This window comes from Alligator mississippiensis, chromosome 13 (assembly GCF_030867095.1).
Source record: "Alligator mississippiensis isolate rAllMis1 chromosome 13, rAllMis1, whole genome shotgun sequence".
In the NCBI taxonomy this organism is placed as follows: Eukaryota; Metazoa; Chordata; order Crocodylia; family Alligatoridae; genus Alligator; species Alligator mississippiensis.
Window position 1 is genome coordinate 45,911,806 of NC_081836.1, and position 26,185 is coordinate 45,937,990.

Genomic DNA, 26,185 nt, shown 5'->3' on the forward strand with positions numbered 1-26,185 from the left:
GTGGAGTTTGTTCAAGAGCTGCCAAAGACTGTTGCTGGGAAAATCCAGAGGAAGGTACTGAGAAACAAAGAGTGGGGAAGAGCATAGCATGGTCTGGATGTTCAAGAGCAACTGCTTCTTTCACATCCATCATCATCAATCAAGCCATGTTTTGCTCTCCATCATGAACAAAAACTGTTAATAGAATGGATGAGACTGTTAGCTACCAGTGGAAGAGAAAATAAAATTTTATGGTACTTGCATATTGACTGTGTGATAGTTCACCCAAGGTTGTAAAAACAGGAGGCCATTGATTTAGATGGCTTTGGATCAAAACATTTTGGAAAAGAGAGGATATGACTAAGAAAAGGAAAGCTGGGTTTAGGAATGTATGAGGGGGAAATAAAGGAGAATTTCAAGCGTGTACAGGAAGACCTGTGAGTACAAAATATGTACTAAATACATTTCCTTTCCTGAGAACATTTTAAGGTTTTCTGACCCAAGTAGAAATACAGATTCAATAGCTCAAAAATATTCACAGACCAACAATCTGAAGAAAAATGTTGGTCTGGTTCCGTTGACACATGTTCAGAATGTTTCTCTTTCATTTTTAATGGTTTTTTATTCTTTTATTATAACTAATTTAAATTTCAGAAGGCATTTTGAACCAAAAGCAGATTTGTTTTCATTTGGCAAATGGCTAAGTTTGATTAATTGGCTTTTTTTTAACAAAATAAGTTTGGTCCAAAAAATCCCAACCAGCTGTGCTGGTGGGCACAGTGCTGTAGCAATGAAGTCTGGCATCCGGGGCAAAGCTCACAGCGGCAGCCTGCCCTTGCCCTGTGCACAGATCTGGGGGGCAAACCCCCCTGCCATGCTTGCCTGAGAGTGCATGCAGTGGTGGGAGCCACCCTTCCCCCATCCCTGCACCCCTGCAAACGAACTGCTTGCGGCTCCGTCCCACACCTTGCCCTGGCTGGACAGCACCTATTGGTGCTCCTTTGCTTCAGTGCCCGGGGCAGTCGCTCCGCTTGCCCCCCCACTCTTGTTGCAACACTGGGTGGGCATGTTATTAGGCAGAAATAGCACTGTGTCCTGTGAACTTTATAGCCCTTGTTAAATTCATTAGATTGTGAAGTCTTTAATTTGCAGAAATGGGGAAGAGACACAGTGCTGGAGGTTAAAGTGCAAAGTCCCGGTGTAAATAATTACAAAATATAAACCCCTGCACAGGAGATAAATGTTGCATTGCCTCCTTTATTCTACACTATGTCGCATCAGAGTAAACTATACTGACTAAAACAGTGAGTGGCATAGCATATATATGTATATATAGCGTCAAATAAAAGCTAAGAGCAACAGGACCATTTCTGTGGACATAGACACCCTGAAAGCTGAAAAAACCAAAGAAGATCTACCGTGTGCAGCTCTTCAGTGTTCTCTCAGAGCTTCACTGTCCAGCCTGTTGGCCATCACAAAACACAGGTCGGTGAAACATGCTTGTTTGCCTGTGTCCTCAACTTCACTCTTAACAAAAAGGGAATTGGCTTATCCAGCGCTTCAAAGCATCACACATTACTGAGTGAGATATTTCTTTTCCTTGAACTTGGGTTGTTTTATTAACTTTATTTTCTGCTATAATTTAATTAGAGAAAAATTTGGTTCACCTGCGAAATTCCAAATTCCAATACTTTGACATATTTTTCTAGGAAATTCTTTTCAGTATCTTTTCTTCTCTTCAGTAATTTGTGCGTTTTTCACCATCGCAATACATAGTTTATATAGATATCTCTACCTATAGATTAGAAAGTAGCTACTAACATATAGTTGCAGTATGTCAAAAATGAGACACATATTGAAAAAAATACATTTCTGAAGTTCTCTGTTGTGTTGAGTTGAAAATGGATACATTTTGCATTTTATTTTTTCTGTCATATTCTATAAATAGTTTTGATAATGAAAAATTTCTCTGAAATCATCATTAATTGAAAAATATGTGGATTTCATGGAAAATGGATTTTCCCTTAATAAAGAAATAACTAGTGCCAATTATGATCAATAAACATTGGGAGATGCATCTCTGAATTAGTGTATAAGGCACGGGTGAGCAAAATATGAACCCACCAATTGATTGTATCCAGCCCACGGCTGCCCCGTGCATGGGACCAACACCCACCTGCTCCTACTTGGGGCAGCCTGTACCACGGTCCTGTCTGCACCCAACCTACTAATGGCACTGCCCCAGCCCTGGCCCCAGCCTTGGCCAGCACACACAGCTTCCTGGTAGGACTGCTCCTGCTGCTGCTCAGCTCCTTCTGCCTCCAGCGGCAACTCCTCCTGCCCCCGTTATGCTGCTCCAGGTGTGGGGAAGCTGCAGCCAGACAGCTCCTGCCCCAGTGAACTGGGCTCCAGCTCCAACTCCTAGCTACTTTCCATCCACTTTACCCACTCAGAGTGATGAGCAGCCACCTACAGGCAGCTGAGTGGGTGGAAGGCAATGAGGAGCCAGAGCTGGAGCCCCACAAACTGGGTCAGGAGCCACCTGGCTTCAGTTCCCCTGCTTCCTGGAGCAGCACAACAGGGGCAGAAGGAGCAGCTGCTGGAGGTAGGGAGAGCCAAACGGTACTTGGGCAGCTGCAGCAGCAACAAGAACATCCCTGCTCAGAAGCTGTGCATGCCGGCTGGGGCTGGGGCGGTGCTGACGGTGGGCATGGGGCAGGTACATGTGGGAGTATGGCACAGGCCCCAGGTGGCAGTGGGCAGGGCTTGGCCCCATGCGGAGTGCCATGGGCCAGAACACACCTGCACAGCAGCACACCTCCTGGGAGAGCTCTGCTGCACGTGCCCCCTGCCCCCCCTTTCCCTCCCTCCCCACACCTGCATTGGCTTCTGGGACCTAGATCCCTCCTCTTACCTCCCAATGCACACAATATACAAGAATAGGACTCTATTTTGAGCTATTGTGCAGTCTCTTTATATACACTACTCAAAAAAACATAAATCAGGATGAAAATATTTTTTGAAATAAAATTAAAATGTGTTATAGTTGATGTTTGATTTTCAGTATATGATTTTTTTATTGATAATTTAAATTATAGATAAAATAATTATAAATTATAATTAAAATGAGATCTTCTGAAAGATTTTATGTGAGGCCCTTGACGGCTCACCAAAACTGCTATTTGCAGCTCTGGTCATAAACAGACTCTGGGAAGTATAATTGGAGAAAGGATCAAAATCAAAGTTTAGAATGCTGAGAAACTTTGTACAGTCCTATCTATATAGAGATGCTAATAGCATCATCATCCTATCATTGGTACAGGAGCACAAAGCATAGACTAGTCCTGTCCCACTATCAATTAGCAGGAATTGGATTCAGTAAACTATATGCCTGACTATTAATTTTAAGATAGATTTCTCAGATAAAAAATAAGGTTTAAACAAGTGTAGTTAAATAAGTACCAAAAAATATTTAGTCTAAGCAATGAAAAGTTCCCAGTATGTTAATTTTTGCTCTGGGTTTTTGACATTACATAAGAGTAACACACATGGGAATGAGTCAACTGTTAGGGGAAAAATGAAATTCAAGTAGCTTTGCCCCTCCCAAAGGGCAAGAGAACATTTGCAACCCCAAAATCTGCCTTTTCCTCCTCCTGCTACTTCTCAACATGTATTTTCTTTGACTCAGTGCTACTGAGTCCAGGTACATATCAATAAGTTTTATACTGTGTATCAGCATTGATTTGGGGAAGGAATACATCAGGGAACAACTTCTGGATCCAGACATGAAACTGGAGTTTTGGTCCCTGTAAAGCAGCCACATTAATGCTACAAAAGCAACAAGTTTTTGGACAATTAGCCAAGTTTTATTTCTTGTGGAGGTGTACTACATTCATTCCTCCTGATGCTGAAGATGACAATCATTCATTACCATTATATCTGCTTGTATTATATCAATGCCAAGAGGGGCCACGCAAATTCTGTACTAGTGATTCTTTACTGAAGTGCTGTGGCACCCTGGGTGCTGCCAGATCCTTTGAAGGGTCAAGAGGTGTGAGGAGATAAGCTGGATGTCAGGAGATAAGCAGATAAAAGCAGGCTCAGTCGTATTAATGCCTGACCAATCCCATCTCCCCACTGCCCAGCCCCCCCTACTAGGAAATAAGCACTGTAATCTATAAATTAGATGCCACTCAGTTTTCAAAAAGACATACAAAAAACTAGAACTCTTGGTTCCAAAATGATACCTTTTATTAGACCAACTGGAAAATGACAAGAAAATTGCCCTTTTCTGCAAGCTTTTGGGAATCAAAGTCCCTTTGTCAGGCTCTGGGAAAAGTGTAGATGGTACAAGATGGTAAAAAGTCCCCATAGGTCAGAAATAAACTTCATTTTTGCACAGAGGGAGCTGAAGATGGAAGTCTGTCCCTCTGGGTCCATGACAGGGTCTTTGTGAGCTGTGTTGAGTAGCTCTTTGATTTGTTGATCAAGTAGAATCCCTTCCCTGAAGGTGTCAGATGGTAGGTAGGGAGGCAAAAAAACTTCCTTGTTGTTCTGCAATGAAGTTTAAAATTCAAAATCGGAAAAGGACAATTTTCTTGCCATTTTCCAGTTGGTCTAATAAAAGGTATCATTTTGGAACCAAGATTTCTAGGTTTTTGTATGTCTTTTTGTCTCAGACCAACACGGCTACCAAGTACACCCCTGAAATATGGAAGATGCCAAATTTCAGCCGATTTTGGATTTTAAACTTTACTGCAGAACAACAAGGAAGTTTTTTTACCTCCCTACCTACCATCTGACACCTTCAGGGAAGGGATTCTACTTGATCAACACATCAAAAAGCTACTCAACACAGCTCACAAAGGCACTCTCATGGACCCAGAGGGACAGACTTCTATCTTCAGCTCCCTCTGTGCAAAAATGAAGTTTATTTCTGACCTATGGGGACTTTTTACCATCTTGTACCATCTACACTTTTCCCAGAGCCTGACAAAGGGACTTTGATTCCCAAAAGCTTGCAGAAAAGGGCAATTTTCTTGCCATTTTCCAATTGGTCTAATAAAAGGTATCATTTTGGAACCAAGAGTTCTAGTTTTTTGTATGTCTTTTTGTCTCAGACCAACACGCCTACCATGTACACCCCTGACTCAATTTACAAATGTTATGGAGGGGCCTCCCTCGAGTCGAGTGAGAACCACTCTGCTGTGCAAATCAAGGGTAAAACAACTGATTTATTCCCTGAAAATGTCAATATTTATTTATTGGGAATGATAGTAATACTTCTGACTAGATCTCATTGCCTTCTTAAAAGTTAATTAAGTCTAATGGGGTGAAGGTCTATCTTGAGTCAGGCTCACAAGATTTCTTCCCTGCTGTCAAGCATCACTGGACAGATTAATGTGTTAGAGGCTTAGGAACTTTAACTGCAGTCTCCTGATACACCGTTTTAATATCGTTGAGATAGATCCTACTGGGGAATAAGGAAAGAACCCAGCTGTTAAATTAGTTATTTTGCCTTTGAGAATAAAGGTCTGACAAACCTGAGTTGAATCTTTCAGGGGGTCCTAGAGAAAATAGTGTATGGAGAGCAGTATCTGTTATAAAAGGAGGAGATGGTGTGGAACAAAGCATCAGGGCTACTTGTACACAGCACAAAATTGGCCTTTAAAGTGGCTTAAATGCCCTTTTGCACTGCTTTAATGGCATTGCTGTTTCCACTGTCAGCAGCGTATTGTGCGTGAACAGCGCTGCTGCTTACACTGTCAGCAGTATATTGCACATGAAATGACTTCAGGACACAGCAAAATAAAACATGTCCAAGGTGTTTTCGTTTGATACCGTGCAGGTGCAAAGGGAAGCACGGGGCCCCATGTAGCTCATGGGCTGTGCAGGCAGCCCGTGAAGGCAGGCTCCACTGAAGAAAAAAAAACAGTGAGACTGATCTTTTTATTTTTGTCCCTGAAGCCTGGCTGCCTGCCCGAGCTGGGTGGGTGGGACAGTGCTTTCCTCCATGGCTGTGAGGGTGGCTGGCGCTTCCCTCTGTTGCTGCGGTGCTGCCCAGGACCGACCAGGCTAGGTGACTGCAGGCAGGTGCCACCTGGGGGGCGCTGCCACCGCCACAGAGAGAAGCACCAGCCCCCTGCACAGCTCAGGGACCACTCAGCCTGGTGGCAGCTCCCCCTCCCCTCCCCCTGACTGCCAGAGAGGCAGATAAGAATCAGGCCCAACCCTTGTGTACACACCACAGGGGTTTACTTCAGTTTAAATTGAAGCGGGGTTTTTAACAACCCACTGCTTCCATTTAGGGAGAATTAAACTGAACTAAACCTCTGTGGCGTGTACAAACAGCCCAGGTCTAATAAACATGCAGGAGTTTTAAGAGAAAAGTGGTGAATCCCACACCATCAATTTAATTCAAGTGAGATTCTTGAGAGCTGCAAGATTGTAGGTAAATTCTTGAAGGCCTCAAGGGACTAGAAACTACAAGGCACTGTGGAAAGCTTCATTCATTTGGAGGAACTCTTGGAAAGTATCTTAAGGATAATGACTGAATATGACTTGGTTTTGCCAAAAAGAAACTGGCACAGAGTTGGGCAGTGCAGTGCCCAACTCAATCACCTAACTGGTGTACTTTGAAAATATAACTACTATGGCAGGAGAAATTCCTAGCATATCTGATAGTAAGATATTAGAGGGTTTTAGACTTTTTTACATCAGACATTTGATAAAGAGTTAAATTAACCTAAGAAAGAGGGAAAGGGGTAAATGTGGAGCTAATTAGAAAACTGGTAAAGAACAAGGGATAAAGGGCAGACTTCAGTGAAGTTACCCATGGAACAAACTTGTTAAGGAACATAGCTATACATTTAATTTGTAGACAATTCCAAAATGGACCATTAGGTCATTGAGTTTAACCTCATATATGTCACAAACCCTAGAATGTCACACAGTTACCACTGTGCTGAACCAGATAACTGTGTCTGGCTAAAGCGTAGCTCCTAGGAGGATGAAAAAGGATAATAAACCAACAGTCCTAAGCGACACTTTTAGGATTCTAATGGATCTCTATTCACTTCTGTTCTGACTGTCAAGTCTTCAGCACAGGGACCGTGTTTTATTCTGTTGTGCCTGCTGATACTCCATGTACATTTGCAGCACTCTCTAAACACTCAATGAGAGCAAATAAATAGACAAAATCTAGGAAAACAGAATCTCCATGTTTCTGGTAATACTAAAAAAAGAGAGACATCACAGATGGCAAGGAAGAGTTTAAATGGACTCCAACGGATTTCACATGGTGTGTGTAGATGGGAAAGCGAGTTGAATGAAAAAGAAATGTAGAATCATAGAAAATTAGCCCAGGCCTTTAAGCCAGGCCTTAAAAACCTCCAAGGATGGAGATTCCACCTCCTCTCTAGGTAACCTGTTCCAGTCCTCACCACCCTCCAGGTGACAAAGTTTTTCCTCATATCCAAGCTAAACTTCCCTTGGTGCAACTTGAGCCCATTGCTCCTTGTTCTGTCATCTGTCACCACTGAGAACAGTCTAGCTCCATCTTCTCTGGAACCCCGCTTCAAGTAGTTAAAGGCTGCTATCAAATCCCCTCTCAGTCTTCTCTTCTGCAGATTAAATAAACCCAGTTCCTCAGCCTATCCTCATAAGTCATGTGCCCCAGTCCCCGAACCATTTTCATTGCTCTCCGCTGGACTCCCTCCAACTTGTCCATATCCTTTCTATAGTGGGGGGCCCAAAACCAGACACACTACTCCAGATGTAGCCTCACCAGTGCTGAATAGAGGGGAATACTTATGTCCTTCGATCTGCTGACAACACTCCTACCAAAGCAACCCACTATGCCGTTAGCCTTCTTGGCAACGAGGGCACACTGCTGACTCATATCCACCTTACTGTCCACTGTAAATCCTAGGTCCTTTTTTGCAGAACTTCTGCTTAGGCAGTCAGTCTCTGGGCTGTAGCAGTGCATGGGATTCTTCCATTCTGAGTGCAGGATTTTGCACTTGTCTTTACTGAATCTCATGAGATTTCTTTTGGCCCAATCCACCAATTTTTCTAGATCAGTCTGAATCCTAGACCTTCTCTCCAGTGTACCTACTATATCTCCCCCTCCCCCAAGCTTGGTGTTATCTGTGGACTTGTTTAGGGTGCAATCCATTCCAATTTCCAGATTGTTAATGAAGATGTTGAACAAAACCAACCCCAGGACAGACCCCTGGGGCACTCCACTTGATACTGGCTGCCAGATAGATATTGAGCCATTGATTACTACCTGTTGAGTCCAACAATCCAGCCAGCTTTTTATTCACCTTACAGTCCATTCATCCAGTGCATACTTCCTTAGCTTGCTTGCAAGAATGCTGTGGGAGACCGTATCAAAAGCCTTGCTAAAGTCAAGGTATATCAGATCTGCTACTTTCCCCACGTCCGCAGAGCCAGTTATCTTCATAGAAGGCAATCATGTTGGTCAGGCATACCTTGCCCATGGTGAATCCATGCTGACTGTTCCTAATTCTCCAAGTGCTTAGAAATTGATTCTTTGAGGACTTGCTCCGTTATTTTTCCAGGGACTCAGGAGAGGCTGACTGGTCTGTAGTTTCCTGGATCCTCCTTCTTCCCTTTCTTAAAAAAGGACACTGTATTTGCCCTTTCCCAATCATCCGAAACCTTCCCCAGTCACCACAAGTTTTCAGAGATAATGGCCAGTGGCTCTGCAATCACATCAGCCAACCCACTCAGCACCCTCAGTTGGATTGCATCTGGTCCCATGGACTTGTACATGTCCAGCTTCTCTAAATAGTATCTAACCTGCTCTTTCACCACTGAAAGCTGCTCAGTGCAGTACTCTGAGAACTGACCTTGCCTGTGAAGAGAGAGGTCAAAAAGGCATTGAGTACTTCAGCCTTTTCTCATCACCTGTCACTAGGTTGCCTCCCCCATTCAGTAAGGGACCCACACTGTCTCTGACCTTCTTTTTGTTGCTAACATACTTGTAGAAACACTTCTTGTTACCTTTCATGTCCCTTGCTACCTGCAACTCCAATTGCACTTTGGCCTTCCTGACTTCATCCCTGCATGCCCGAGCAATATTTTTGTACTCCTCCCAAGTTGTTTGTCCAAGCGTCCACTTCTTCTAAGCTTCCTTTTTGTGTTTAAGCTCACTGAAGGGTTCGCTGCTAAGCCAAGCTGTCCGCTTGCCACATTTGCTATTCTTCCTGCATATCGGGATAGTTTGTTCCTGTGCCCTCAGTAAGGTTTCTTTAAAATACAACCAACTCTCCTGGGCTCCTTTCCCCCTCAGACTGGTCTCCCAGGGGATTCTGCCCATCAGTTCGCTGAGGGAGTCAAAGTCTGCTTTTCTGAAGTCCAGGGTCCATACTCTGCTGCTCACCTTTCTTCCTTTTATCAGGATCCTGAACTTGACCATCTCGTGGTCACTGCTGCCCAAGTTGCCATCTACTTCTACATCCCCCACCAATACTTTCCTGTTTATGAACAACAGATCAAGAAGAGCAACACCCCTAGTTGGCCGCTCCAGCACTTGCACCAGGGAGTTGTCCCCAACACTCTCCAGAAACATCCTGGCTTGCCTGTATACTGCTGCATTGTCCTCCCAGAAGATGTCAGGGTGATTCAAGTCCCCCACAAGAACCAGGGCAAGTGATCTGGAAACTTCTGCTACTTGTCTAAAGAAAGACTCATCCACTTCATCCTCCTGTTCTGGTGGTTTATAGCAGACACCCACCACAACATCAAATGTGCATCACATTTTTTTGCTCTCCGTTCAAACCTTAACCCAGAGACTGTCAAGGCCTATCTCCGGTGTCATACTGGAGCTCTGAGCAATCATACAGCTCTTTTACATACACCAAAACCCCTCCTCCTCTTCTCCCCTGCCCGTCCTTCCTGAACAGTTTGTACCCATCCATGACAGTGCTCCAGTCATGAAAGCTATCCCACAAATCTCTGTTATTCCAATCACATCATAGTTCCTTAACTATGTGAGGACTTCCAATTCTTCCTGCTTGTTTCCCAGGCTCCGTGCATTTGTGTACAGACACCTGAGGTGACTGGCCAATTACCCTACTTTCTCAGGAAAAATGAGGCTTCCTCCTGCTTCTGCTTCGTTCAGGTCACCCACTTCCCCACTTACCCCAGGGCTTTGTCCCCCAGTGAACCTAGTTTAAAGCCCTCCTCACTAAGTTAGGAAGCCTATCTGCAAAGATGCTCTTCCTTCTCTTCATCAGGTGGATCCCGTCTCTTGCTAGCAATCCTTCTAGGAACAACATCCTATGGTTGAAGAAGCCGAATCAGCTGCGCAGCTATGCATCTATCTGCCAGATGCAGCCACTCCTGCCGGGGCCCTTCCCCTTGACTGGAAAGATTGAAGAGAACACAACCTGTGCCCCACCTTCCCCTGTCCCCTTCACCCTTATACCCAGAACCCTGTAGTTATTCATGATCTGCTCAGGGTCACCCCTGGCAGTATTTTTGGTGCCCACAAGGAAGTTAAGCAGGGGTGGACAAAATATAGCCCACAAGCACTTTGTCTGGCCTGTGCCAGGTCCCTTGCTCCTGCCTGGCCTAGGCACCATCTAGCCTATGGCAAATCCTGCCACCCCCTGGCATGCAGTGGGGCTGGGGCAGCTCCACAGCTGGATTGCCTTTGTAGGCAACCCAGATGGCAGTGGCTCCTTCCAGGTACTACCACCACTGGCCCCAGCCTGGTGGTACTGGCAGGGACCTGCACACACAGCCCCGACATGGCCCACCTTGTGCCTGCTCCAGACTCACCTGCCCACACTGAGCAGTGGCAGCAGCAGCAGCAGCAGCTATGCAGAAGCTTCTGCACAACACGGGGGGAAAGAAGCCCCCTTCACTGCTGTTGGGCCCGTCTTGCTGCAGCCTCCCAGAGCCCACACCTGAGCTGCCCTGCAGTTCCTCTGCGCTGCCATCACTGCCCCGCTGGGCAGACCAGAGGCAGCAGCAATGGTGGCAGAGAGGAGCAACAGGGCAGCCCAGGCGCAGGCTCAGCAGTGGGGTGGCGGGGGTGCTTTTCCCCTGGAACCAGCAGCAGCTTCTGCTTAGCTGCTGCCACTGCTTAGCATGGGTGGTCAGTCTGGAGCAGGGCAGGGCAGGGTGAGTTGGGGCTGCGCGTGTAGGTTTTGGCTGGTCCAGAGCTGGTCTGCTCCACTGGGCCAAGTCCAGAGTGGGCATGGGGTGGGGTGGGGTGAGGGCTGTGTGCAAAGATCCCTGTTGGTAGGAGCCACCGCCGCCACCTGGGCTGTCTAAAGGGCAGGGCAGGGCAGGCTTGAGGTTGGAGCTATATGCTGTTGATGGTGGCATGCGGGCCCCAGGCTGTTGCGGAGGGGTAAGGGAGGGGCTGCTGACTGGCCTGCAGCAGGTCCCCAGAACTGCGTATGTGGCCCATGGGGCCAAATAATTGCCAACCCCTGATGTAAAGTTATCTGAACCAAGAGACTGCAGTCCTTTTCTAGGAAAGTCAGTCCTGGCCAGCTGGTGAGAATTAAAATGAGTGTTCTGGAAATGCAGGAACACCAGGTGCAGTCCAACAGGGAGGTGGCACAGCGAAGAGAGGCCCGGGGCACCAGGCACACACTGCTACTATCCACTTGCCTGGCACACCACGCCACCCTGCCCCACTCCCACATCTGCCTGCAGCACCACTGACTTACAGGGGGAGAGGGGAAGGAGCAGGTGGTGGCATGATCCCAGATTCCCCATTCTCTTAAATGGTCACCCTAATAATACACCAGTTCAAAATTGGATCTTTTTCTCTCTTGGTTGTCAGGCGACTTTCAGAATAACAACTATCCTCTTTATTATCTGTGTTGCAGGATTCCACTGATTTTCTTTGGTGAGTTAAAACATTTTGCTAAATCCTCTTCTGCCATGAAGATTTTGCTGAAATTACGAACGCACAAAGCTTTATGGATTCCCAAATCATATTGTAGACCTTTCCATAAAGACCACAAGCTGCTTGCCTCAGAGATATTTTCACATTATGAACCTAGCAAGAGACATGAACAGGAAGCACCGGAATACTTTAATTTTGCAAGTGATGTGCTGGACAAATGGTCTCAGATGGAAAAGGTAGAATCCCTTCTGTTGTGCAAATTAGATTTCTTCTTCCTTTTTGAATAAATGTTTGCTATTCATTTTTTTTTAAAATCAGTTGCCAAAGACAATTTACACTGGAAAGTTAGGCAAGACCATGTGAAGGTATTAATGTTGAGCCCAAGTGAAAGAGGGTCCAAACAAACCTTGAGACTACGGCCGAGCTATTAAATGTCTAGGGCTCAAAAAAAGAAAAGTAGCAGAAATAAAAATGCCAAATTGAAAGCATGAGAAATCTGCAACAAGACTCTTTCCAGTGACCTCAGGGGATCTGGATAGGGTTACCATATGTCCCAGTTTAACCAGAACAGTCCTGGATGTTGAAACCCAGTCCCAGCAGGCTTGTGAGAATTAAAATGAACATCCTGGAAATATAGAGGTGCAAGGCACTGTCTGACGGGGAATCAGAGTGCTGTAGAGTAGCATAGCACACCAGGCAGGGACTGCTGCTGCCCACCTGCCTGGCGCACCATGCCACCCCATCCCCACCTCTGCCTGCAGCAGTACTCTTGACTCAGGAAGGGGGAGGGGAGCATCCCAGATTTCCCATTCTCCCATACGGTCACCCAAGCTCTGGTGATACATCTCAGCTATGCAGCTCACAGATTCATATGCATCAATGTTTAAACCCTTATGTTGTTCTGTAGGATGGAAAGAGACCAGTTTCAAACCCAGCTTTCTGGTGGATAAATGGAAGAGGGGGCGAAGAGAGGTGGAGCTTTGAGGAGCTGGGATTCCGATCCAGGAAAGTGGCCAATATGCTCATGGAAGTGTGTGGTCTGCAAAAGGGAGACAGACTTATAGTGATTTTGCCCCGGATACCAGAATGGTGGCTGGTAAATGTGGCTTGTATACGAACAGGTCAATAAACCTCTTTTAATATATCAACTAATGAACTACTGTACTGTTTTGCCCAGAAATGTTTGGCTAAATTCACTCCCGATCTAAGTTTTAAAATAATTGACTGTGTTTTTAAGTAGAAAAAGATCAAATTAAACATTTCCTCTTAAAAGCTAACATTATTGCTTTTCCAGGAATCGTCCTTATACCAGGGACATCCCAATTAACAGCCAGAGACATTTTATATAGACTGCAGGCATCTAAAGCCAAGTGCATCATTACCAGTGACAAAGTGGCACCTGCAGTGGACTCTGTGGCACCCGAGTGCCAGTTTCTGAAAACTAAGTTAATAGTATCAGAAGGCAGCAGGAATGGATGGGTGAACTTCAATGAATTGTACAAGTGAGTCTGCATTAGCTCTAGTGTGGTAATAGGACATGAAATGAAGCTTTCTTCTGCCAAGTACCTTATATCCATTAGACACAGAGTGTTTGGCAACTTTTTGGTGGAAGTTTGCAAATCAACTTATGATGCTGGTCTCTTTTCAGGTGGGTCCCATCCTATCCTTACTTAATGGGAGTTTTGCACATGCAATAAAAGCAGGGTGTAACCCTTTGTTATTTTTTGGTGAATTTGGTTAAAGGTTTCTATAGAGTAATTGCCCATTGCTGACTCCTCTGAATGTATCCAGACCTCTTCCTTTTGGAAGCTAAATTGAAAATTGTATGGTAGAATTTCTTGAAATATGCACTTTCAAATTTTCATTTGATCAAATATACTATAACAAGCGTGTTTTTCAAAGTAGCTTGGTATTTATATTCCTAAATGAGCCCAAGAAATCCACAAAAGATCTTTTTAAAAAGATGACCTAATATTTATATCTCAGTGAATGTCTGCTTTCAATTTAGATTAAGTTTTGAATGGTGAAATAAATCCATCCATCCATTGATCCATTCATTCATTCTTGGTTCCTAAGGGAAACATCCATGATATCCTCTTGTTCTTCCTCCTTTGGTAGAAGAATATCATTCCGGATGAGAAATTAGATCACTAGGAGCCAAACCATCTGAAAGAAAAATCATTATTTCCCCATTTATTAAGAAATTCTATCCAACCAACTTTATTTGGGATGTGGAAGAGGGCACTTGCAACACGTAATCCGCATTTACATTTTTAGAACCTCAGTAGATTGTAACCGTAACCATTTAATTCACTATTATATTCTGTATTTTGAAGGACACAACCTGCTGACCACATCTGTGTTAAGACAAAGATGCAAGATCCAATGATGATCTTCTTCACCAGTGGAACCACAGGTTCTCCAAAGATGACCGAACATACCCAGGGCAGTCTTGGTTTCAGACCTGTTATCAGTGAAAGGTATGGATGGTAACTCTGGTGGCTTTATAACACGGGGCCAAACAAGAGGTGAAAGTGAAGTGTAAAGCATGAGCCTGGGTGACCAATGGAACTGAGATACATAATAGGTAAGAAGTGTTAGGTATGAACAAAGTTCAGCTTCAGTCTTGGTCCCACTCTACAACTTTAATTAATTAATAGTTTCTAACCTTTCTTTAGAGGGGCTCTGATGACAGCCAGCAACTGGGAGCACTCTAGCAGCACAGTTCCTATACTTGCCATGCTATTTGGGGCTGCAGAGATCCTTAGGACTGAGCCAGGGAAAATGAGCTCCACAGGGTTGCCTCTGACCTCAGCCCTTGGGAATTTAACAGATGGCCTCTTCCATAGAACCCGTGCCTCCTCTCACCTGCCATCCTAATCCTATGTTAGTTATTCCTACAAAAAAACTCAGGATGTAAATGTATTTTAAACCTGAGATGATTAACTAAACAAGTTCACTACAAGGCAGTCTCTTTATTAATTCCCAGTGTCTACGGCTATGCTTTAGTTAAAATTATTGCTTTCTATTGCCTTTGTCTATAAAATACAATTTTATCATAATTGCTCTTTCTCTGTCATCTCAGATACTGGCTGGATACAACTCCATCAGACCTAATATGGTGCACAGCAGATACAGGTTGGATAGTGGCTACACTGGGGTCTGTTCTTGATCCATGGGCATTGGGATCATGTGTCTTTGCACACAGTCTCCCACAGATTGAACCAACAACTATCCTAAATGTAAGGAAAAATGGTTTCCCCATGCATGAAATAGATCACATATCCAGTCCTTAATTAAACACTCAGATCCTGTTAGGTATATGTAATTCATTGTGTTTGAGATGCTGTAGGACTTTCACATTCATTTTCTAGTGCCTAAACTGAAATCCTTTACCCTACGTACTAAGAACCAGTCCTGATGTCATTATTTATCTCGTCACAGCTGGCCATTGCATGAATACAAAATTGCTTTCCAAAAGCAATATTGACTGGTGTCCTTCTGGCTAAGTATGGCCCTGTTGATTTAAAGGCTGCATGAGATAATATCAGTAGTTTAGGTAAATTGGAACAAGAGAGAGAACTTTCTCCATACTGGCCAATGTGAGGTTTGAAGAGCACTGCTCACCTAAGGAGAGAGAGGATGACTTTTTCTAAGAGAAGGAAGAATTACACTTTGCACTTTCTTTGAGCTCAGTGCACAATGTATTTTTTTCTGAAGGTCACATGGTTTGTCTTGTTGTTTTAATCCACTAGACTATCTCCAGATTTCCCATTACCACTTTCTTTGGTGCTCCAACTTTGTTCCGCATGCTGGTGCAGCATGATCTTTCCAGGTACATTGTTAATTGATTTACCAGCTATATTTACCCAATGAGTTATTAATGTAAGTAGAGCTCTTACTACTTGGCACAAAATGCTCAAGTTTTAGCTGTTCAAGCCACCACTAATGAAAAGACAGTAATAAGTAATGTGGGATTTGTACAGCTTCATTACAAAACATGAAGACATGAAGACTAAGAGGGTGTAAGGTGGAGTAAAGTAAAGAAAATGTGTATGTGAGTCCATAGACATACATCCAGATTCAATGGTGATATAGGCAAGCTTCTGAAAACTCCTGAAAATGCAACCCAATGCTGCTAATACTGCTAGAAATACTAGTAAGGGCCATAAGTAAACTTGTGCTATTTGCTGGCTCTGAGTTCCCACAGCTGTGTGTCAGGGAACAGGTGAGGGGCCCTGGGCCAAGGGGGCAGTGCTGGACCTTCCCACTCTCCTGTGGTGCCGGCCAAGCACCAGGCTTAATTCATTTGAAAACCAACTGTGTGCAAACACTGGTGCAACGTTCCAAAGCTTAATTTGGTTGAAAACCTAGTGTATGCAAACACTGATGTGATGCTCCAAAATAAACAAGTTTAAATTTTATAAACCTATTTAATTTAATGAGGATTAAACCCCATGGTGTGTACAGGTGCCCTCAGTTACTAATGGGTTTCATTTCTCATACCTTAGAAATGTACTTTTATCATGGAATGGTAATGTTAGTGTAACTAAGTGTGTGTATACGCTTGCCTCAGGAGCCCAACTTACCAACCCCACACCAATTTTATCTTGCTTTCTCACATTCTAAATAGTTGCTACTTGTGCTACCAAGCATTTTTTTCTCCTCCATTGCCTTGTAAATTATATCAGCTTGATCTAAAGCTAATTTAGGGTCTGAATAAACAACATATTTGCAACAGTATAATCAGCAATACACCAGTGAAAAAACTGGCAGACAATGAAACTCTACAAACTAGGGTAACATCACTCAATAATGGAGAATTATTCCTAAAAAAATCAATGTACAAAATCAAGGTGTTCAATCACCTGTCCATGTCTTTTTGTGAAAGTTATGTCTCCTCTATATTTGACTGCTGCTGAGATTCTGCAGGCCATGAACTCAATTCAGCAAAGTGTTAAATGTTTAACTGTGTACTTTTGTGTAATCCAATCTGTGTTCCACAAAGCCATTCTTTAACTTTAGGTGCATGCTTAAATCCCATTAATTTCACTGAGACTTCTGATGTTCACAAAGCTTAGCAAAGGCATACACCCTTCCATTGTTAGGGCCAACATGATGAAAATTTCTTCCTTTGATTTCTATACTCCAAGGAAGCGTAAAGAGCTCTCCAGCATTGTATATTAATGCTTGCAAGATATGTAATTGCTGTGCTTATCACCAGTGACCACAGGAAGCTAATCCCTGTCCCCTTGGCTTCCATGGCCTTTAAGTGACTCTCATGTTTTTCAAATACCTGTTAAGTTACAAGTTCATGAGTCTGACACACTGTCTGAGTGGAGGGGAGCCGCTCAACCCAGAAGTGATGGAACAGTGGAAAAGCAAGACGGGTCTGAATATCCATGAAATATACGGACAGACAGAAACAGTACGTTTAACCCAATTAATAGTTGGTTAACTACTTTTAATGTTTTTAATTGCTTTCCTATGCTTTGTCAAAAAAGTTGTCTGTTCTTTCATGATATATCTTTTAAAATGCAGTGATCTCTATAAGTTGATGATTTAAAAACAGCTAGCCTTCTTGGAGTGCCCATGAAAAGGTTGAGTTCTTTGTGCTTTAATGTTTCCTTAAATATCACCTAACAGAAAATGATAGGCAAGGAAATCTGTCTTGTGTTAAAGCACAGGACTGGCAATCTGGATACCTGGATTCTTTTATAGGTTATATCACAAATGTTGTATATGACCTTACAGATAGGTCTTGCTCCCCATTTCCCAATTGTAAAATTCTTCCCTTATCAACAGGTGTTTTGCTTGCCTCTGGAATTGAATTGGAAAATTCATTTAAGGCCTGATCCAAAGCTCGTTTTTACATAATGATCTTGGCTTTAGGAGCTTGTTTATTTGCTTGTTTGTTTTTAACAGGGAGTAATCTGTTCAGTTTCCAAAGGGATGAAGATTAAAGCTGGATCAATGGGAAAGGCAGCACCCCTTTTTGATGTTCAGGTTTGTTAAGATAATTTACTGCCTTCTGTCAGTTTAAGTTATAGGATATTCTTGTCATTGATATTGTTTCTGGACTAAAATATATGTTCTTATTCTAGATCATAGATGAAAATGGTCTTATTATGCCTCCAGGACAAGAAGGAGAAATTGCCATCAGAATCAAACCCACAAGGCCACTTGGTCTTTTCTCTAAATATATAGTAAGGAATCCATTTTTTCCCCATAGCTTTATCATTCCACAGCTGACACAAAGGTGCCACAATTTCCTCAGCTTTTGTGTTTGCTCTGCATCATGTACTGTACTAACAGTCTGTCCAGGTAAAAAGAACCTGAAAGGTCTCTCTACAAATTAGAGACTGAAATCAAGTTAAAAAATCTAGATACAGATTTTAATCATCCCAAGATTTGGAGGTCTTTGGTTCAGGACATCTTAAAACCGGGATCTCAAATCTGCACTGAGGATCCTTCTAATATTGTGTACACCAGATGTAGTGTGCATTAGTTGAGTCATAATAAATCTCCATTCTGATATAAATCTACAGGTCAAACCAGAGGATCAACAAGTCTGAGATAAAGGTGTATGAATAACTGACTGTTTTTTTCCTTTGGGGCCCTATATGTGCAGGAGTTTATTGCTTTGCATTAATTGCACATGTCAGCGTTCCCTTTGAAAAGTAAAAAACAAATCTTTTGGGGTCAAAAAACATGTTTTGTCTCAAATTTGAGCTTTTAATTAAAAAATAAATAAAACTGAAGGCTATTTCTTAATGGCCATGTCTATACAAGATGTTGACTGCTCAGTCATTACTACACAGTCATTTAGTACTTGTACAAGAAACCCTCACTGTTCGCAGGTTCGGCATGCACAGTTTCAAATATTCACAAATGCCGAACCCGCATCTTAAATACACTTAAAGGAGCTCCCTGGGAGCTCCACATTTGCTGCCACTGGGCTCTCACTGCTGCCGCCACGCTCCTGCCACCACCGCCATGCTCCCACCGCAGCCAGAGCAGCCATGCCCCCCCTCCTTCCCCAGCTGCTGGGGGCACTACATTTATGAACGCAGATGGCATTCATGAATGCAGTGCCTTATTCCTGGGTTTTGCCATTCACAGGGGATATAAGAACGTATTCCCCACAAATGGCAAGGGTCGCCTGTATAAACAAGTACTAAATAACTACGAAATAACCGCATTACTGCGCAGTAGTGCAGACAAGTGGCATTTTTGTGATGCTGACTGTGCAGTAGCCCAAGACTACTAGTAGCATTGTGTCACAGTTTCTACCATGCAACACTACTGCTCAATAGTCACAGGCTACTGAGCAGTCAGAGTCTCATGCAGACACAGCCACTGAAAAGTAATTTTCAATGAAATGGCAAAAACATTTCAACCATTTTAATACTGCATGCACAATCACAATATCTACAGTAAAAATACCATTGAGATTTTTAACTGCGATTTGTGAAATGTTATCAGGACAACCCAGAGAAAACTGCTGCAACAGAACGTGGGAGTTTTTACATCACCGGGGACAGAGGAACTATGGATAAAGATGGATATTTTTGGTTTATTGGAAGAAAGGATGATGTCATCATTTCTTCAGGGTTGGTTTTTTTTTTTCCTGGGTGTGCAAGTTTCCTTTCTAATTCTGTCAAACTATAACGGAAGAAATCATGATGAGTTTCTTAAGGGATGGAGGTTTATTTAAAAAACAGCTCTCTTCAGATTAATGTAATCATTTCATTCTGGCAGGAGGGCTCTCTGGATAGACCCTTGGACAGGGAATCCAAGTTCTAGTCTCAACTCTTCTACTCACTTGCTGGGGCACATCATTGTTCCCTCCCTGTTCTTTCTCCTGTCTATTTAGGTTTTGAGCTCCTCCACCTGGGAACTCTCTCTTCCAATAAAAGTAGCGTAAAATCCTAACCAAAAAGTCATTTCAAATAGAAAATATGAGACTTTTTGTTTTAAACATACTGAAACAAGATGTTTTGAGACTGTACAGCATATAGCATAACATGGCTCTTATATCCAGAGGAGTCATTAGACAGCTATAACAGAGATGGTAAGATAAAAAGCAGTTAAAGGTCATTTTAGTGTCAGGTTAGTTTCCAAACGTATAACATTAAACACTTAATTTTCCTCTCCTAGGTATCGGATTGGACCATTCGAAGTTGAAAGTGCACTAATAGAGCACCCAGCAGTGGCAGAATCAGCTGTTGTCAGCAGCCCAGATCCCCTCAGAGGAGAGGTAATGAGGTTCATAACAGCAGGAGAAATCCACATCTATAGCAACTGCAATTGATTGTAAAAAACTGCAGCTATCATATGAATATTGCATCAAAGAGAGTGTTCCTTTACTGAGGACATCCCTTTAATCTTATTTTTAATCCTTTCCCAGACCCTCTCCCAAAGGGCAACATCTGGCATCTCCTCAACAGACTTTCATGCTCTTAAGTCCTCATTCATATGCACAAATTGTACTGCTCTTGCTAGATTAGTGCAGTTGAAGTGGTACAACCCCTTTCATGTGGGCACAGTGTTAAGAGCAGAATGTGCTTATACTGCCATAGCTGTTCTTGTATAGAGAAGGAGTTAAACGGGTGTCAATGGCAATGCAGCTGTGCCTGCAGAAGGGGGTAATACTGGTACAATAATAATGCACAGTTATACCAATACAGAAACTGGGTGTAGCCCAAGCCAAAGGACACCTTGCAAACACCCTAACAGTAGTGGTACCCTTCTGAATCCTTCACTGCAGTGAAAGGCAGAGGAGACATGCCTTGCTCCTCCCACCACCTTACCCACCAGTAGAAAAGGTGGGCACAAGCTGGAACTCCATTTCAGAAATCTCTGAGTTTCTCCATGCCACTGTCAATGCATGTACTGGCAAGGTGCATCTACACAAGGCGTTTACTGTGTGGTAGCCTAATAATACTACACAGTAGCATGCTGGTCAAAAACCATGCTAATAAGCTACTGCACAGTGTTATTAGGCTACAGTACAGTAACCATCACACAAAAAAATCATGCACCAGAGCTACTGCACAGTAACTGTAGTTACTGCACATTTAGTTAGTACTTTATTAAGGAACATGTAAATGTGCCCATAGTGACACTGCTGATTGGGAACATAAATGTAACAAAACCCTAATGGACGATGTGAGTTTTGTTCTACTTTTCTTTTTTCTTTTTTTTTTTTTAACCTTGTAGGTAGTGAAAGCTTTTGTGGTCTTGTCACCAGCATTTACATCATGTGATCTGGAAAGCTTAACCTTTGAGTTGCAGGAGCATGTCAAGAAAGTAACTGCTCCATACAAATATCCCAGAAAGGCAAGTAGTCCTAAGTAATAACTTACATACCAGGGCCCCCTCTCCTACTGAAAGCCTGCTGAAATTTCCCTGAAAATTCCTTAGCAGCCCAAAGAGTTCTTCCCCCATCAAAGAGAGGGAGATAAAAATATAGAGAGGCCACTAATTGAGGGAAACTTTTTCCTAAATCTCATTTACTTTAGAGTCTTCTTGTTTGGGGTTTGTTTTTTTGCTTGTTTTTTGGTTTTAATAAAACTTTGCACCAATGTATATTTGTACCTTTAAAAATATTTTTTGGCCCAGTGAAACATTCTTGCTAGATCCTCGCTGGGTGCATCTATACGAAACACTTCACTGCAAAGTAGAGCTAATTACTGTGCAGTAAGCATCCGCATCTACATGTGCAGATGCTTACTGCGCAGTAATTGGCTCTAATCATGAGTAAATTTGCTATCTGCAAATGCAAGTAGCAAATTTACTCATGATTGGTAACTGCGCAGTAGCACACGTGGAGACATCTGACCAGGAACAAATGTGCTCCCGGTCAACTGCGCAGCCACGGGTGGGAGATTGCTCCAGTAGCAAAGGCGGGTGTTGGCCCAGCAGCAGGGAGCTCCCAGCCCTTGCTCCACAGTCACAGGACCCTGGCTGGGAGATCCTTGTAAGGGTAAAGGGGTAAGAATAAAGATCTCCCAGCCCAGGCCCAACAACCATGGGACTTGAGCTAGGAGATAAGGATCTCCCAGTGCTGGTCCTGTGACTGCAGAGCTGACACTGGGAAATAACTGTGGGGTTCGGCTAAGAGATAAGGATTTAAGGATTTAAGATAAGGATTTCCAAGCACTGGCCCTACAACCATGGAGCTGGCACTGAGAGATAAGGATCTCCCAGCCCCAGCCCCATGATCACAGAGCAGGGGCTGGGAGCTCCCTGCTGCGTGGGCAGGGGGACATTGTCCCTGCCCAGGCTCCAGCGGAGGAGCCCACACCAGCAGCAGGCAGCTCCCAGGAGCAGGGAGCAATGTCCCAGCCCCCACCAGAAGAGAGCTGTCTCCTGGCCCCTCAGCTAGCACTCAAGGGAGCCTAGAGCTGCCCCTGGCTGCTGCAGAGCCCAGTTGCAAGGCTGCAGGGAATGGGAGCAGTCTGCTGCTAGGAGCAACAAATCTGCTCCTGCGTCCCTGCATGTGATACGTGCCTGGGAGAGTTTACTCTTGAGTAGTTTACTTGAAGGTAAACTGCTCCCAGATTATCTGTATGTGTAGATGTGCCCTCTTGTATCTTAAACCCAAATCCTGAACTTAGATTTTATCCTTTATTCACTCAAGCATCAGAGGATGTTTGCCTGATTGTAGTAAACCAGTTAAAGGCAACTCCACAAGTTAAAGACAACCCACCTCAAGTTTTCCCCAAGACTTTGAGTAAAAGGTATTAGCACTCCTTTAATTAGTGCCTGATCTTGGGAGTTTTTAGGCAAAGTGTCCTCTACTTCTTCCACATGTGGCAGAGCTACTGTTTGCAAAAATTCAAATAGGGGAGGGCATACTAACTTGTTTGGTGTTTTTTATTAGATGGAATTTGTCAAACAGCTGCCAAAGACAATCACTGGGAAAATCAAGAGGAATGAATTAAGAAATAATGAGTGGAGACAGATGTAATGTTGGTGTGGAGTGTAATGCAGCCTCTCTCATTCAATTGACACCAGCAAGCCTCTCTGTTACAATTTCTGTTTTTTTAATAAGTTTTTCTGATGTTATGAGCATTGAAGATTACAGAACCCAAATGCAAGGTTCAGGCCTGGTTGCTTAAGGGTATCTCATTCTGTGGTTTTATTACTCTGAAGCCCTATAAGGAGAGGAAACAGTTGCAAAGTTCTGTTCCAGAGCCAGCCTTCCCACAGTTTATCTGGCTCAAATCCAGGATTTGGCTTTGCCTATTTTGATTCTGGACAGTAGAGACTGATAGAGAAATCATTGTTAATATTTGCTGCCTGCTTGCAGGTTGCAGAAAAGGAGATGTACTTTAGAAGACAACATATTTTATCTTATCCAAGTTATAAACTGACATTACAGTGGAGCTCTTGTGTCAGCCTACTCCCATTCCCTGAAACTGGAATGGTCTTACTCTGTTGGCACCAATACATCATCATCTTTAATGTTTACGTAGCTGCGGAGTCAAGCCACCTGATCCAGCTGTTCCAACAATTACCCAACACAGAGGCCATGTCCTCCTTAAACCCCTTCCTTAACCCCTACGCTTTGCCTCCACCCCATGCCTGTGTCTGCCCCTTCCATCTGTCCCTCCCACACCGTGCTCCCCGCCCACACACACTTACCTGGGAGACCCTTACAAACTCCTTCTTGTACCATGAGACACTACTGCATAGTCATTACTGTGCAGTCATTTAGTACTTGTATGAACAAGTACTAAACGACTGTGCAGTAACATCGCTTCATGACGCTGACTGCACAGTAGCCCAAGACTACTGCACAGTAGCATCACATCGTGCTTTCTGCCATGTGACACTACTGTACAGTAGTCATGGGCTACTGCACAATCAGAGTCTCTTTTAGAGACAATCAGACCCCCCTCCTTAATCCCTATGCTTTGCCTCCCCGCCATGCCTGTGTCTGCCCCCTTCCACCTGTCCCTCCCACACCATGCTCCCCACCCACACACACTTACCTGGGAGAGTCTTACAAACTCCTTCTTGCACCTGAGTGACTGTGGCTCCAGCTCCAATTAATTACTGGCCACGGGCTTCTATAAAGGGGTTTTAGTGTGCAGGATATTACAGTAGCATGTGCTATATGCCAAGTCCCAAGCATGTTGTACCAGTCCTTAACTCTATCATCAGCTATTTTATTCAGACCACTCAAGAAGTTTAATTTCCTGGCACATGACTTTCATTAATTCACACAATGTCTCTAGCAATCAGCTGTCCTCATCTGCTTGTTAAATAGCAAGACATTGTGGAGGGACACTAGCTTCTCTGGAGCTGAAAGAAAAGCTTCTGCAGGTGTCTCTCTCTCACCCAGGAGTGTCACTTTGATTGTGATTATGAAAAGAGATTTGGAATGTGACTATTTCAACCAATGAGAAATAAATATTTGCTGAGACTAAACACTTTTCTACGCAAATTAAATAAAGTTTTGTACTGAAAAGAATGAAAAAAGTTTAATAAAGTGTTTACTTTCTACCTCTTTATGGCAGTGCCTTGATTTTCAAATGTATTTCAATGTCTCAGATGCTGTTCAGTTATCTGGATCTGAAGGATTTTCTGTCAAACATATTATTCCTCCAAAATGGCCACCTTTTTGGCCCCTGAGATCACTGGATGCATTTCCTGTGCCCAATGCTTCAAACTCCTTTTTGTACCCAGCTGGAAATCCAGTTTCTTAATCCAGTTTCTGAGGTTAAGTCATGTCCCTTTGGTCACATTTAAGGGCTCTTATTCTCCTTGATCTGTCTGCCACGCTCAACATAACCAATCATTCCTTCCTGGATTCTTGCTTCCCTTTCTCTTCCTACCACTCCAAAGTCTCCTTTTTGAATTATTCCACCTTCTCTCATTTCCTCCACCTTGTTCAGCATCTTGTAAATCTCTGTACTCTTGTTTTATACAACCTTCCTGGCTGATGTCACCTGCACTGATAGTTGATGACTCCCCCTTATTAGCTAACTGCTACAACAGTCAGAAATGGCCATTGCTTTTTCAATTCCTAGGGTCTCTGAAAAGCCCACCCTTTGTGCCTGCATACTCAGAGCTGTCCCTTGCCCACTGAAGCAGCCATAATAAGCTGCAACCACATAAATTATTTGAGACCTCTCACTATTTTTCAATAAGAGACATAATATGCTCAGTGCACTTAGTTTATCATAAAGGAAATTAAAAAGTTACTTGATTGCAGCGTATCAATGCCTTCACAGCAAGGTAGTATCAGCTACTAAGCTGCTTCGACAAAGACGAAATCTGGAAGCTGAAGCTCTACAAATTCAAATGAGAATATAGACACAATATTTTAATAAAGAGGGCGATTAACTGACATCACACACTAGCAAAGGAACTGGTTCGTTCCCCAACATTTAATGCTTTCAACCCCAGTTTGCGGGCCTTTCTAAAAGATATGTTTTGGCTAAACATAAATTATGGTTTATTCAAACATGAGCTTGTAGGGCCAATGCAGGAGCAAGTGGCTAGAATGTAATGCAACACCCCTTTGATGCTATGAATATACAGGTTTCCCTTGCTTTATGCTGTACATGTGTTCCTGGAAAACAGCGCATAACTCAAATTTGCATAATGTAGCAAATAGGGATACGTTCCAAGACCTCGATTGTACTGACCCCCAGACCCATTTCTACCACTTTTACAAGATAATTTTGATATTTACCAATAGAAGAGAAGGGTAAGACATAAGCTAGCATGGGGGTGGGCAAAACGCGGCCCGGGGGCCAGATGCAGCCCGCCACACCATTCTATCCAGCCTGCGGGACCCCTAAAAAATTTAGAAAATTAATATTAATCTGTCCTGGGCTGCCTGTCATGTGGCCCTTGATGGCTGCCGAAACTCAGTAAGCAGCCCTCTGCCCAAAATAATTGCCTGCCCCTGAGCTAGCAGGACACTTAGATGCCATAATGGGGATGGCAACTACAGAAACACGTGTTGCAGACAAAGAGTGAGGAGCACAGATCCACACAGGAGACTATATTTTGGTGCGTGATACTCCCACAATCACCGCACAAAGCAGCTGACTGCAAGCTTCCACCACACCAATAGCATAAGAGTAAATTTACTTTGCATATAATGAATTTTTGGTATAAAAAGGGTCATTGCGTAAGAGCAAATTTGCACGTACAGAACCCACATCAAGTGAGGGAAACTTGTATTAATACATCTATATACCTATGAAATTGCATCAAGAGTTTGATCTGGATAAGTTCTCAGCACTAGGATGAGGGTGACAGGTTCCTGTGAAAGCGGCTGTCCAT

General features: G+C 43.4%; 2 protein-coding genes and 1 long non-coding RNA gene across 7 annotated transcripts in view; 2 read left to right on the forward strand and 1 right to left on the reverse strand.

Annotated features, from left to right (window-relative positions):
• The window catches only part of LOC102568342 (acyl-coenzyme A synthetase ACSM4, mitochondrial), a 34,122-nt gene extending 29,055 nt beyond the window's left edge, over positions 1-5,067 (forward strand). For all 3 annotated transcript variants that reach the window (XM_014610774.3, XM_019494653.2, XM_006273706.4), the window contains 2 exons: positions 1-1,464; positions 4,659-5,067. In XM_014610774.3, the coding sequence (XP_014466260.1) occupies positions 1-87 (87 nt within the window). In that variant the 3' untranslated portion in view covers positions 88-1,464; positions 4,659-5,067. The remainder of the gene's footprint in view (positions 1,465-4,658) is intronic.
• Positions 1,380-23,268, forward strand: LOC102568110 (acyl-coenzyme A synthetase ACSM4, mitochondrial-like). Of its 3 annotated transcripts, none has more exons than XM_019494650.2 (14): positions 1,380-1,464; positions 11,856-12,111; positions 12,783-12,996; positions 13,170-13,377; positions 14,212-14,355; positions 14,961-15,117; positions 15,631-15,710; positions 17,180-17,303; positions 17,801-17,881; positions 17,980-18,081; positions 19,361-19,488; positions 20,036-20,135; positions 21,098-21,217; positions 22,764-23,268. In XM_019494650.2, the coding sequence occupies exons 2-14, from the start codon at positions 11,911-11,913 to the stop codon at positions 22,848-22,850; spliced, it is 1,746 nt and encodes a 581-aa protein (XP_019350195.1). In that variant the 5' UTR covers positions 1,380-1,464; positions 11,856-11,910; the 3' UTR covers positions 22,851-23,268. The 3 variants fall into 3 exon arrangements, with proteins under 3 accessions (XP_019350195.1, XP_019350197.1, XP_019350196.1); XM_019494652.2 differs by lacking the exon at positions 1,380-1,464 and adding an exon at positions 1,496-1,561; XM_019494651.2 differs by lacking the exon at positions 1,380-1,464 and adding an exon at positions 5,100-5,199.
• LOC109284906 (uncharacterized) overlaps positions 13,384-26,185 on the reverse strand; it is a 17,737-nt gene continuing 4,935 nt past the window's right edge. Inside the window, exon 3 of the long non-coding RNA XR_002092523.1 lies at positions 13,384-14,041. This is a non-coding gene — a long non-coding RNA (uncharacterized LOC109284906). The remainder of the gene's footprint in view (positions 14,042-26,185) is intronic.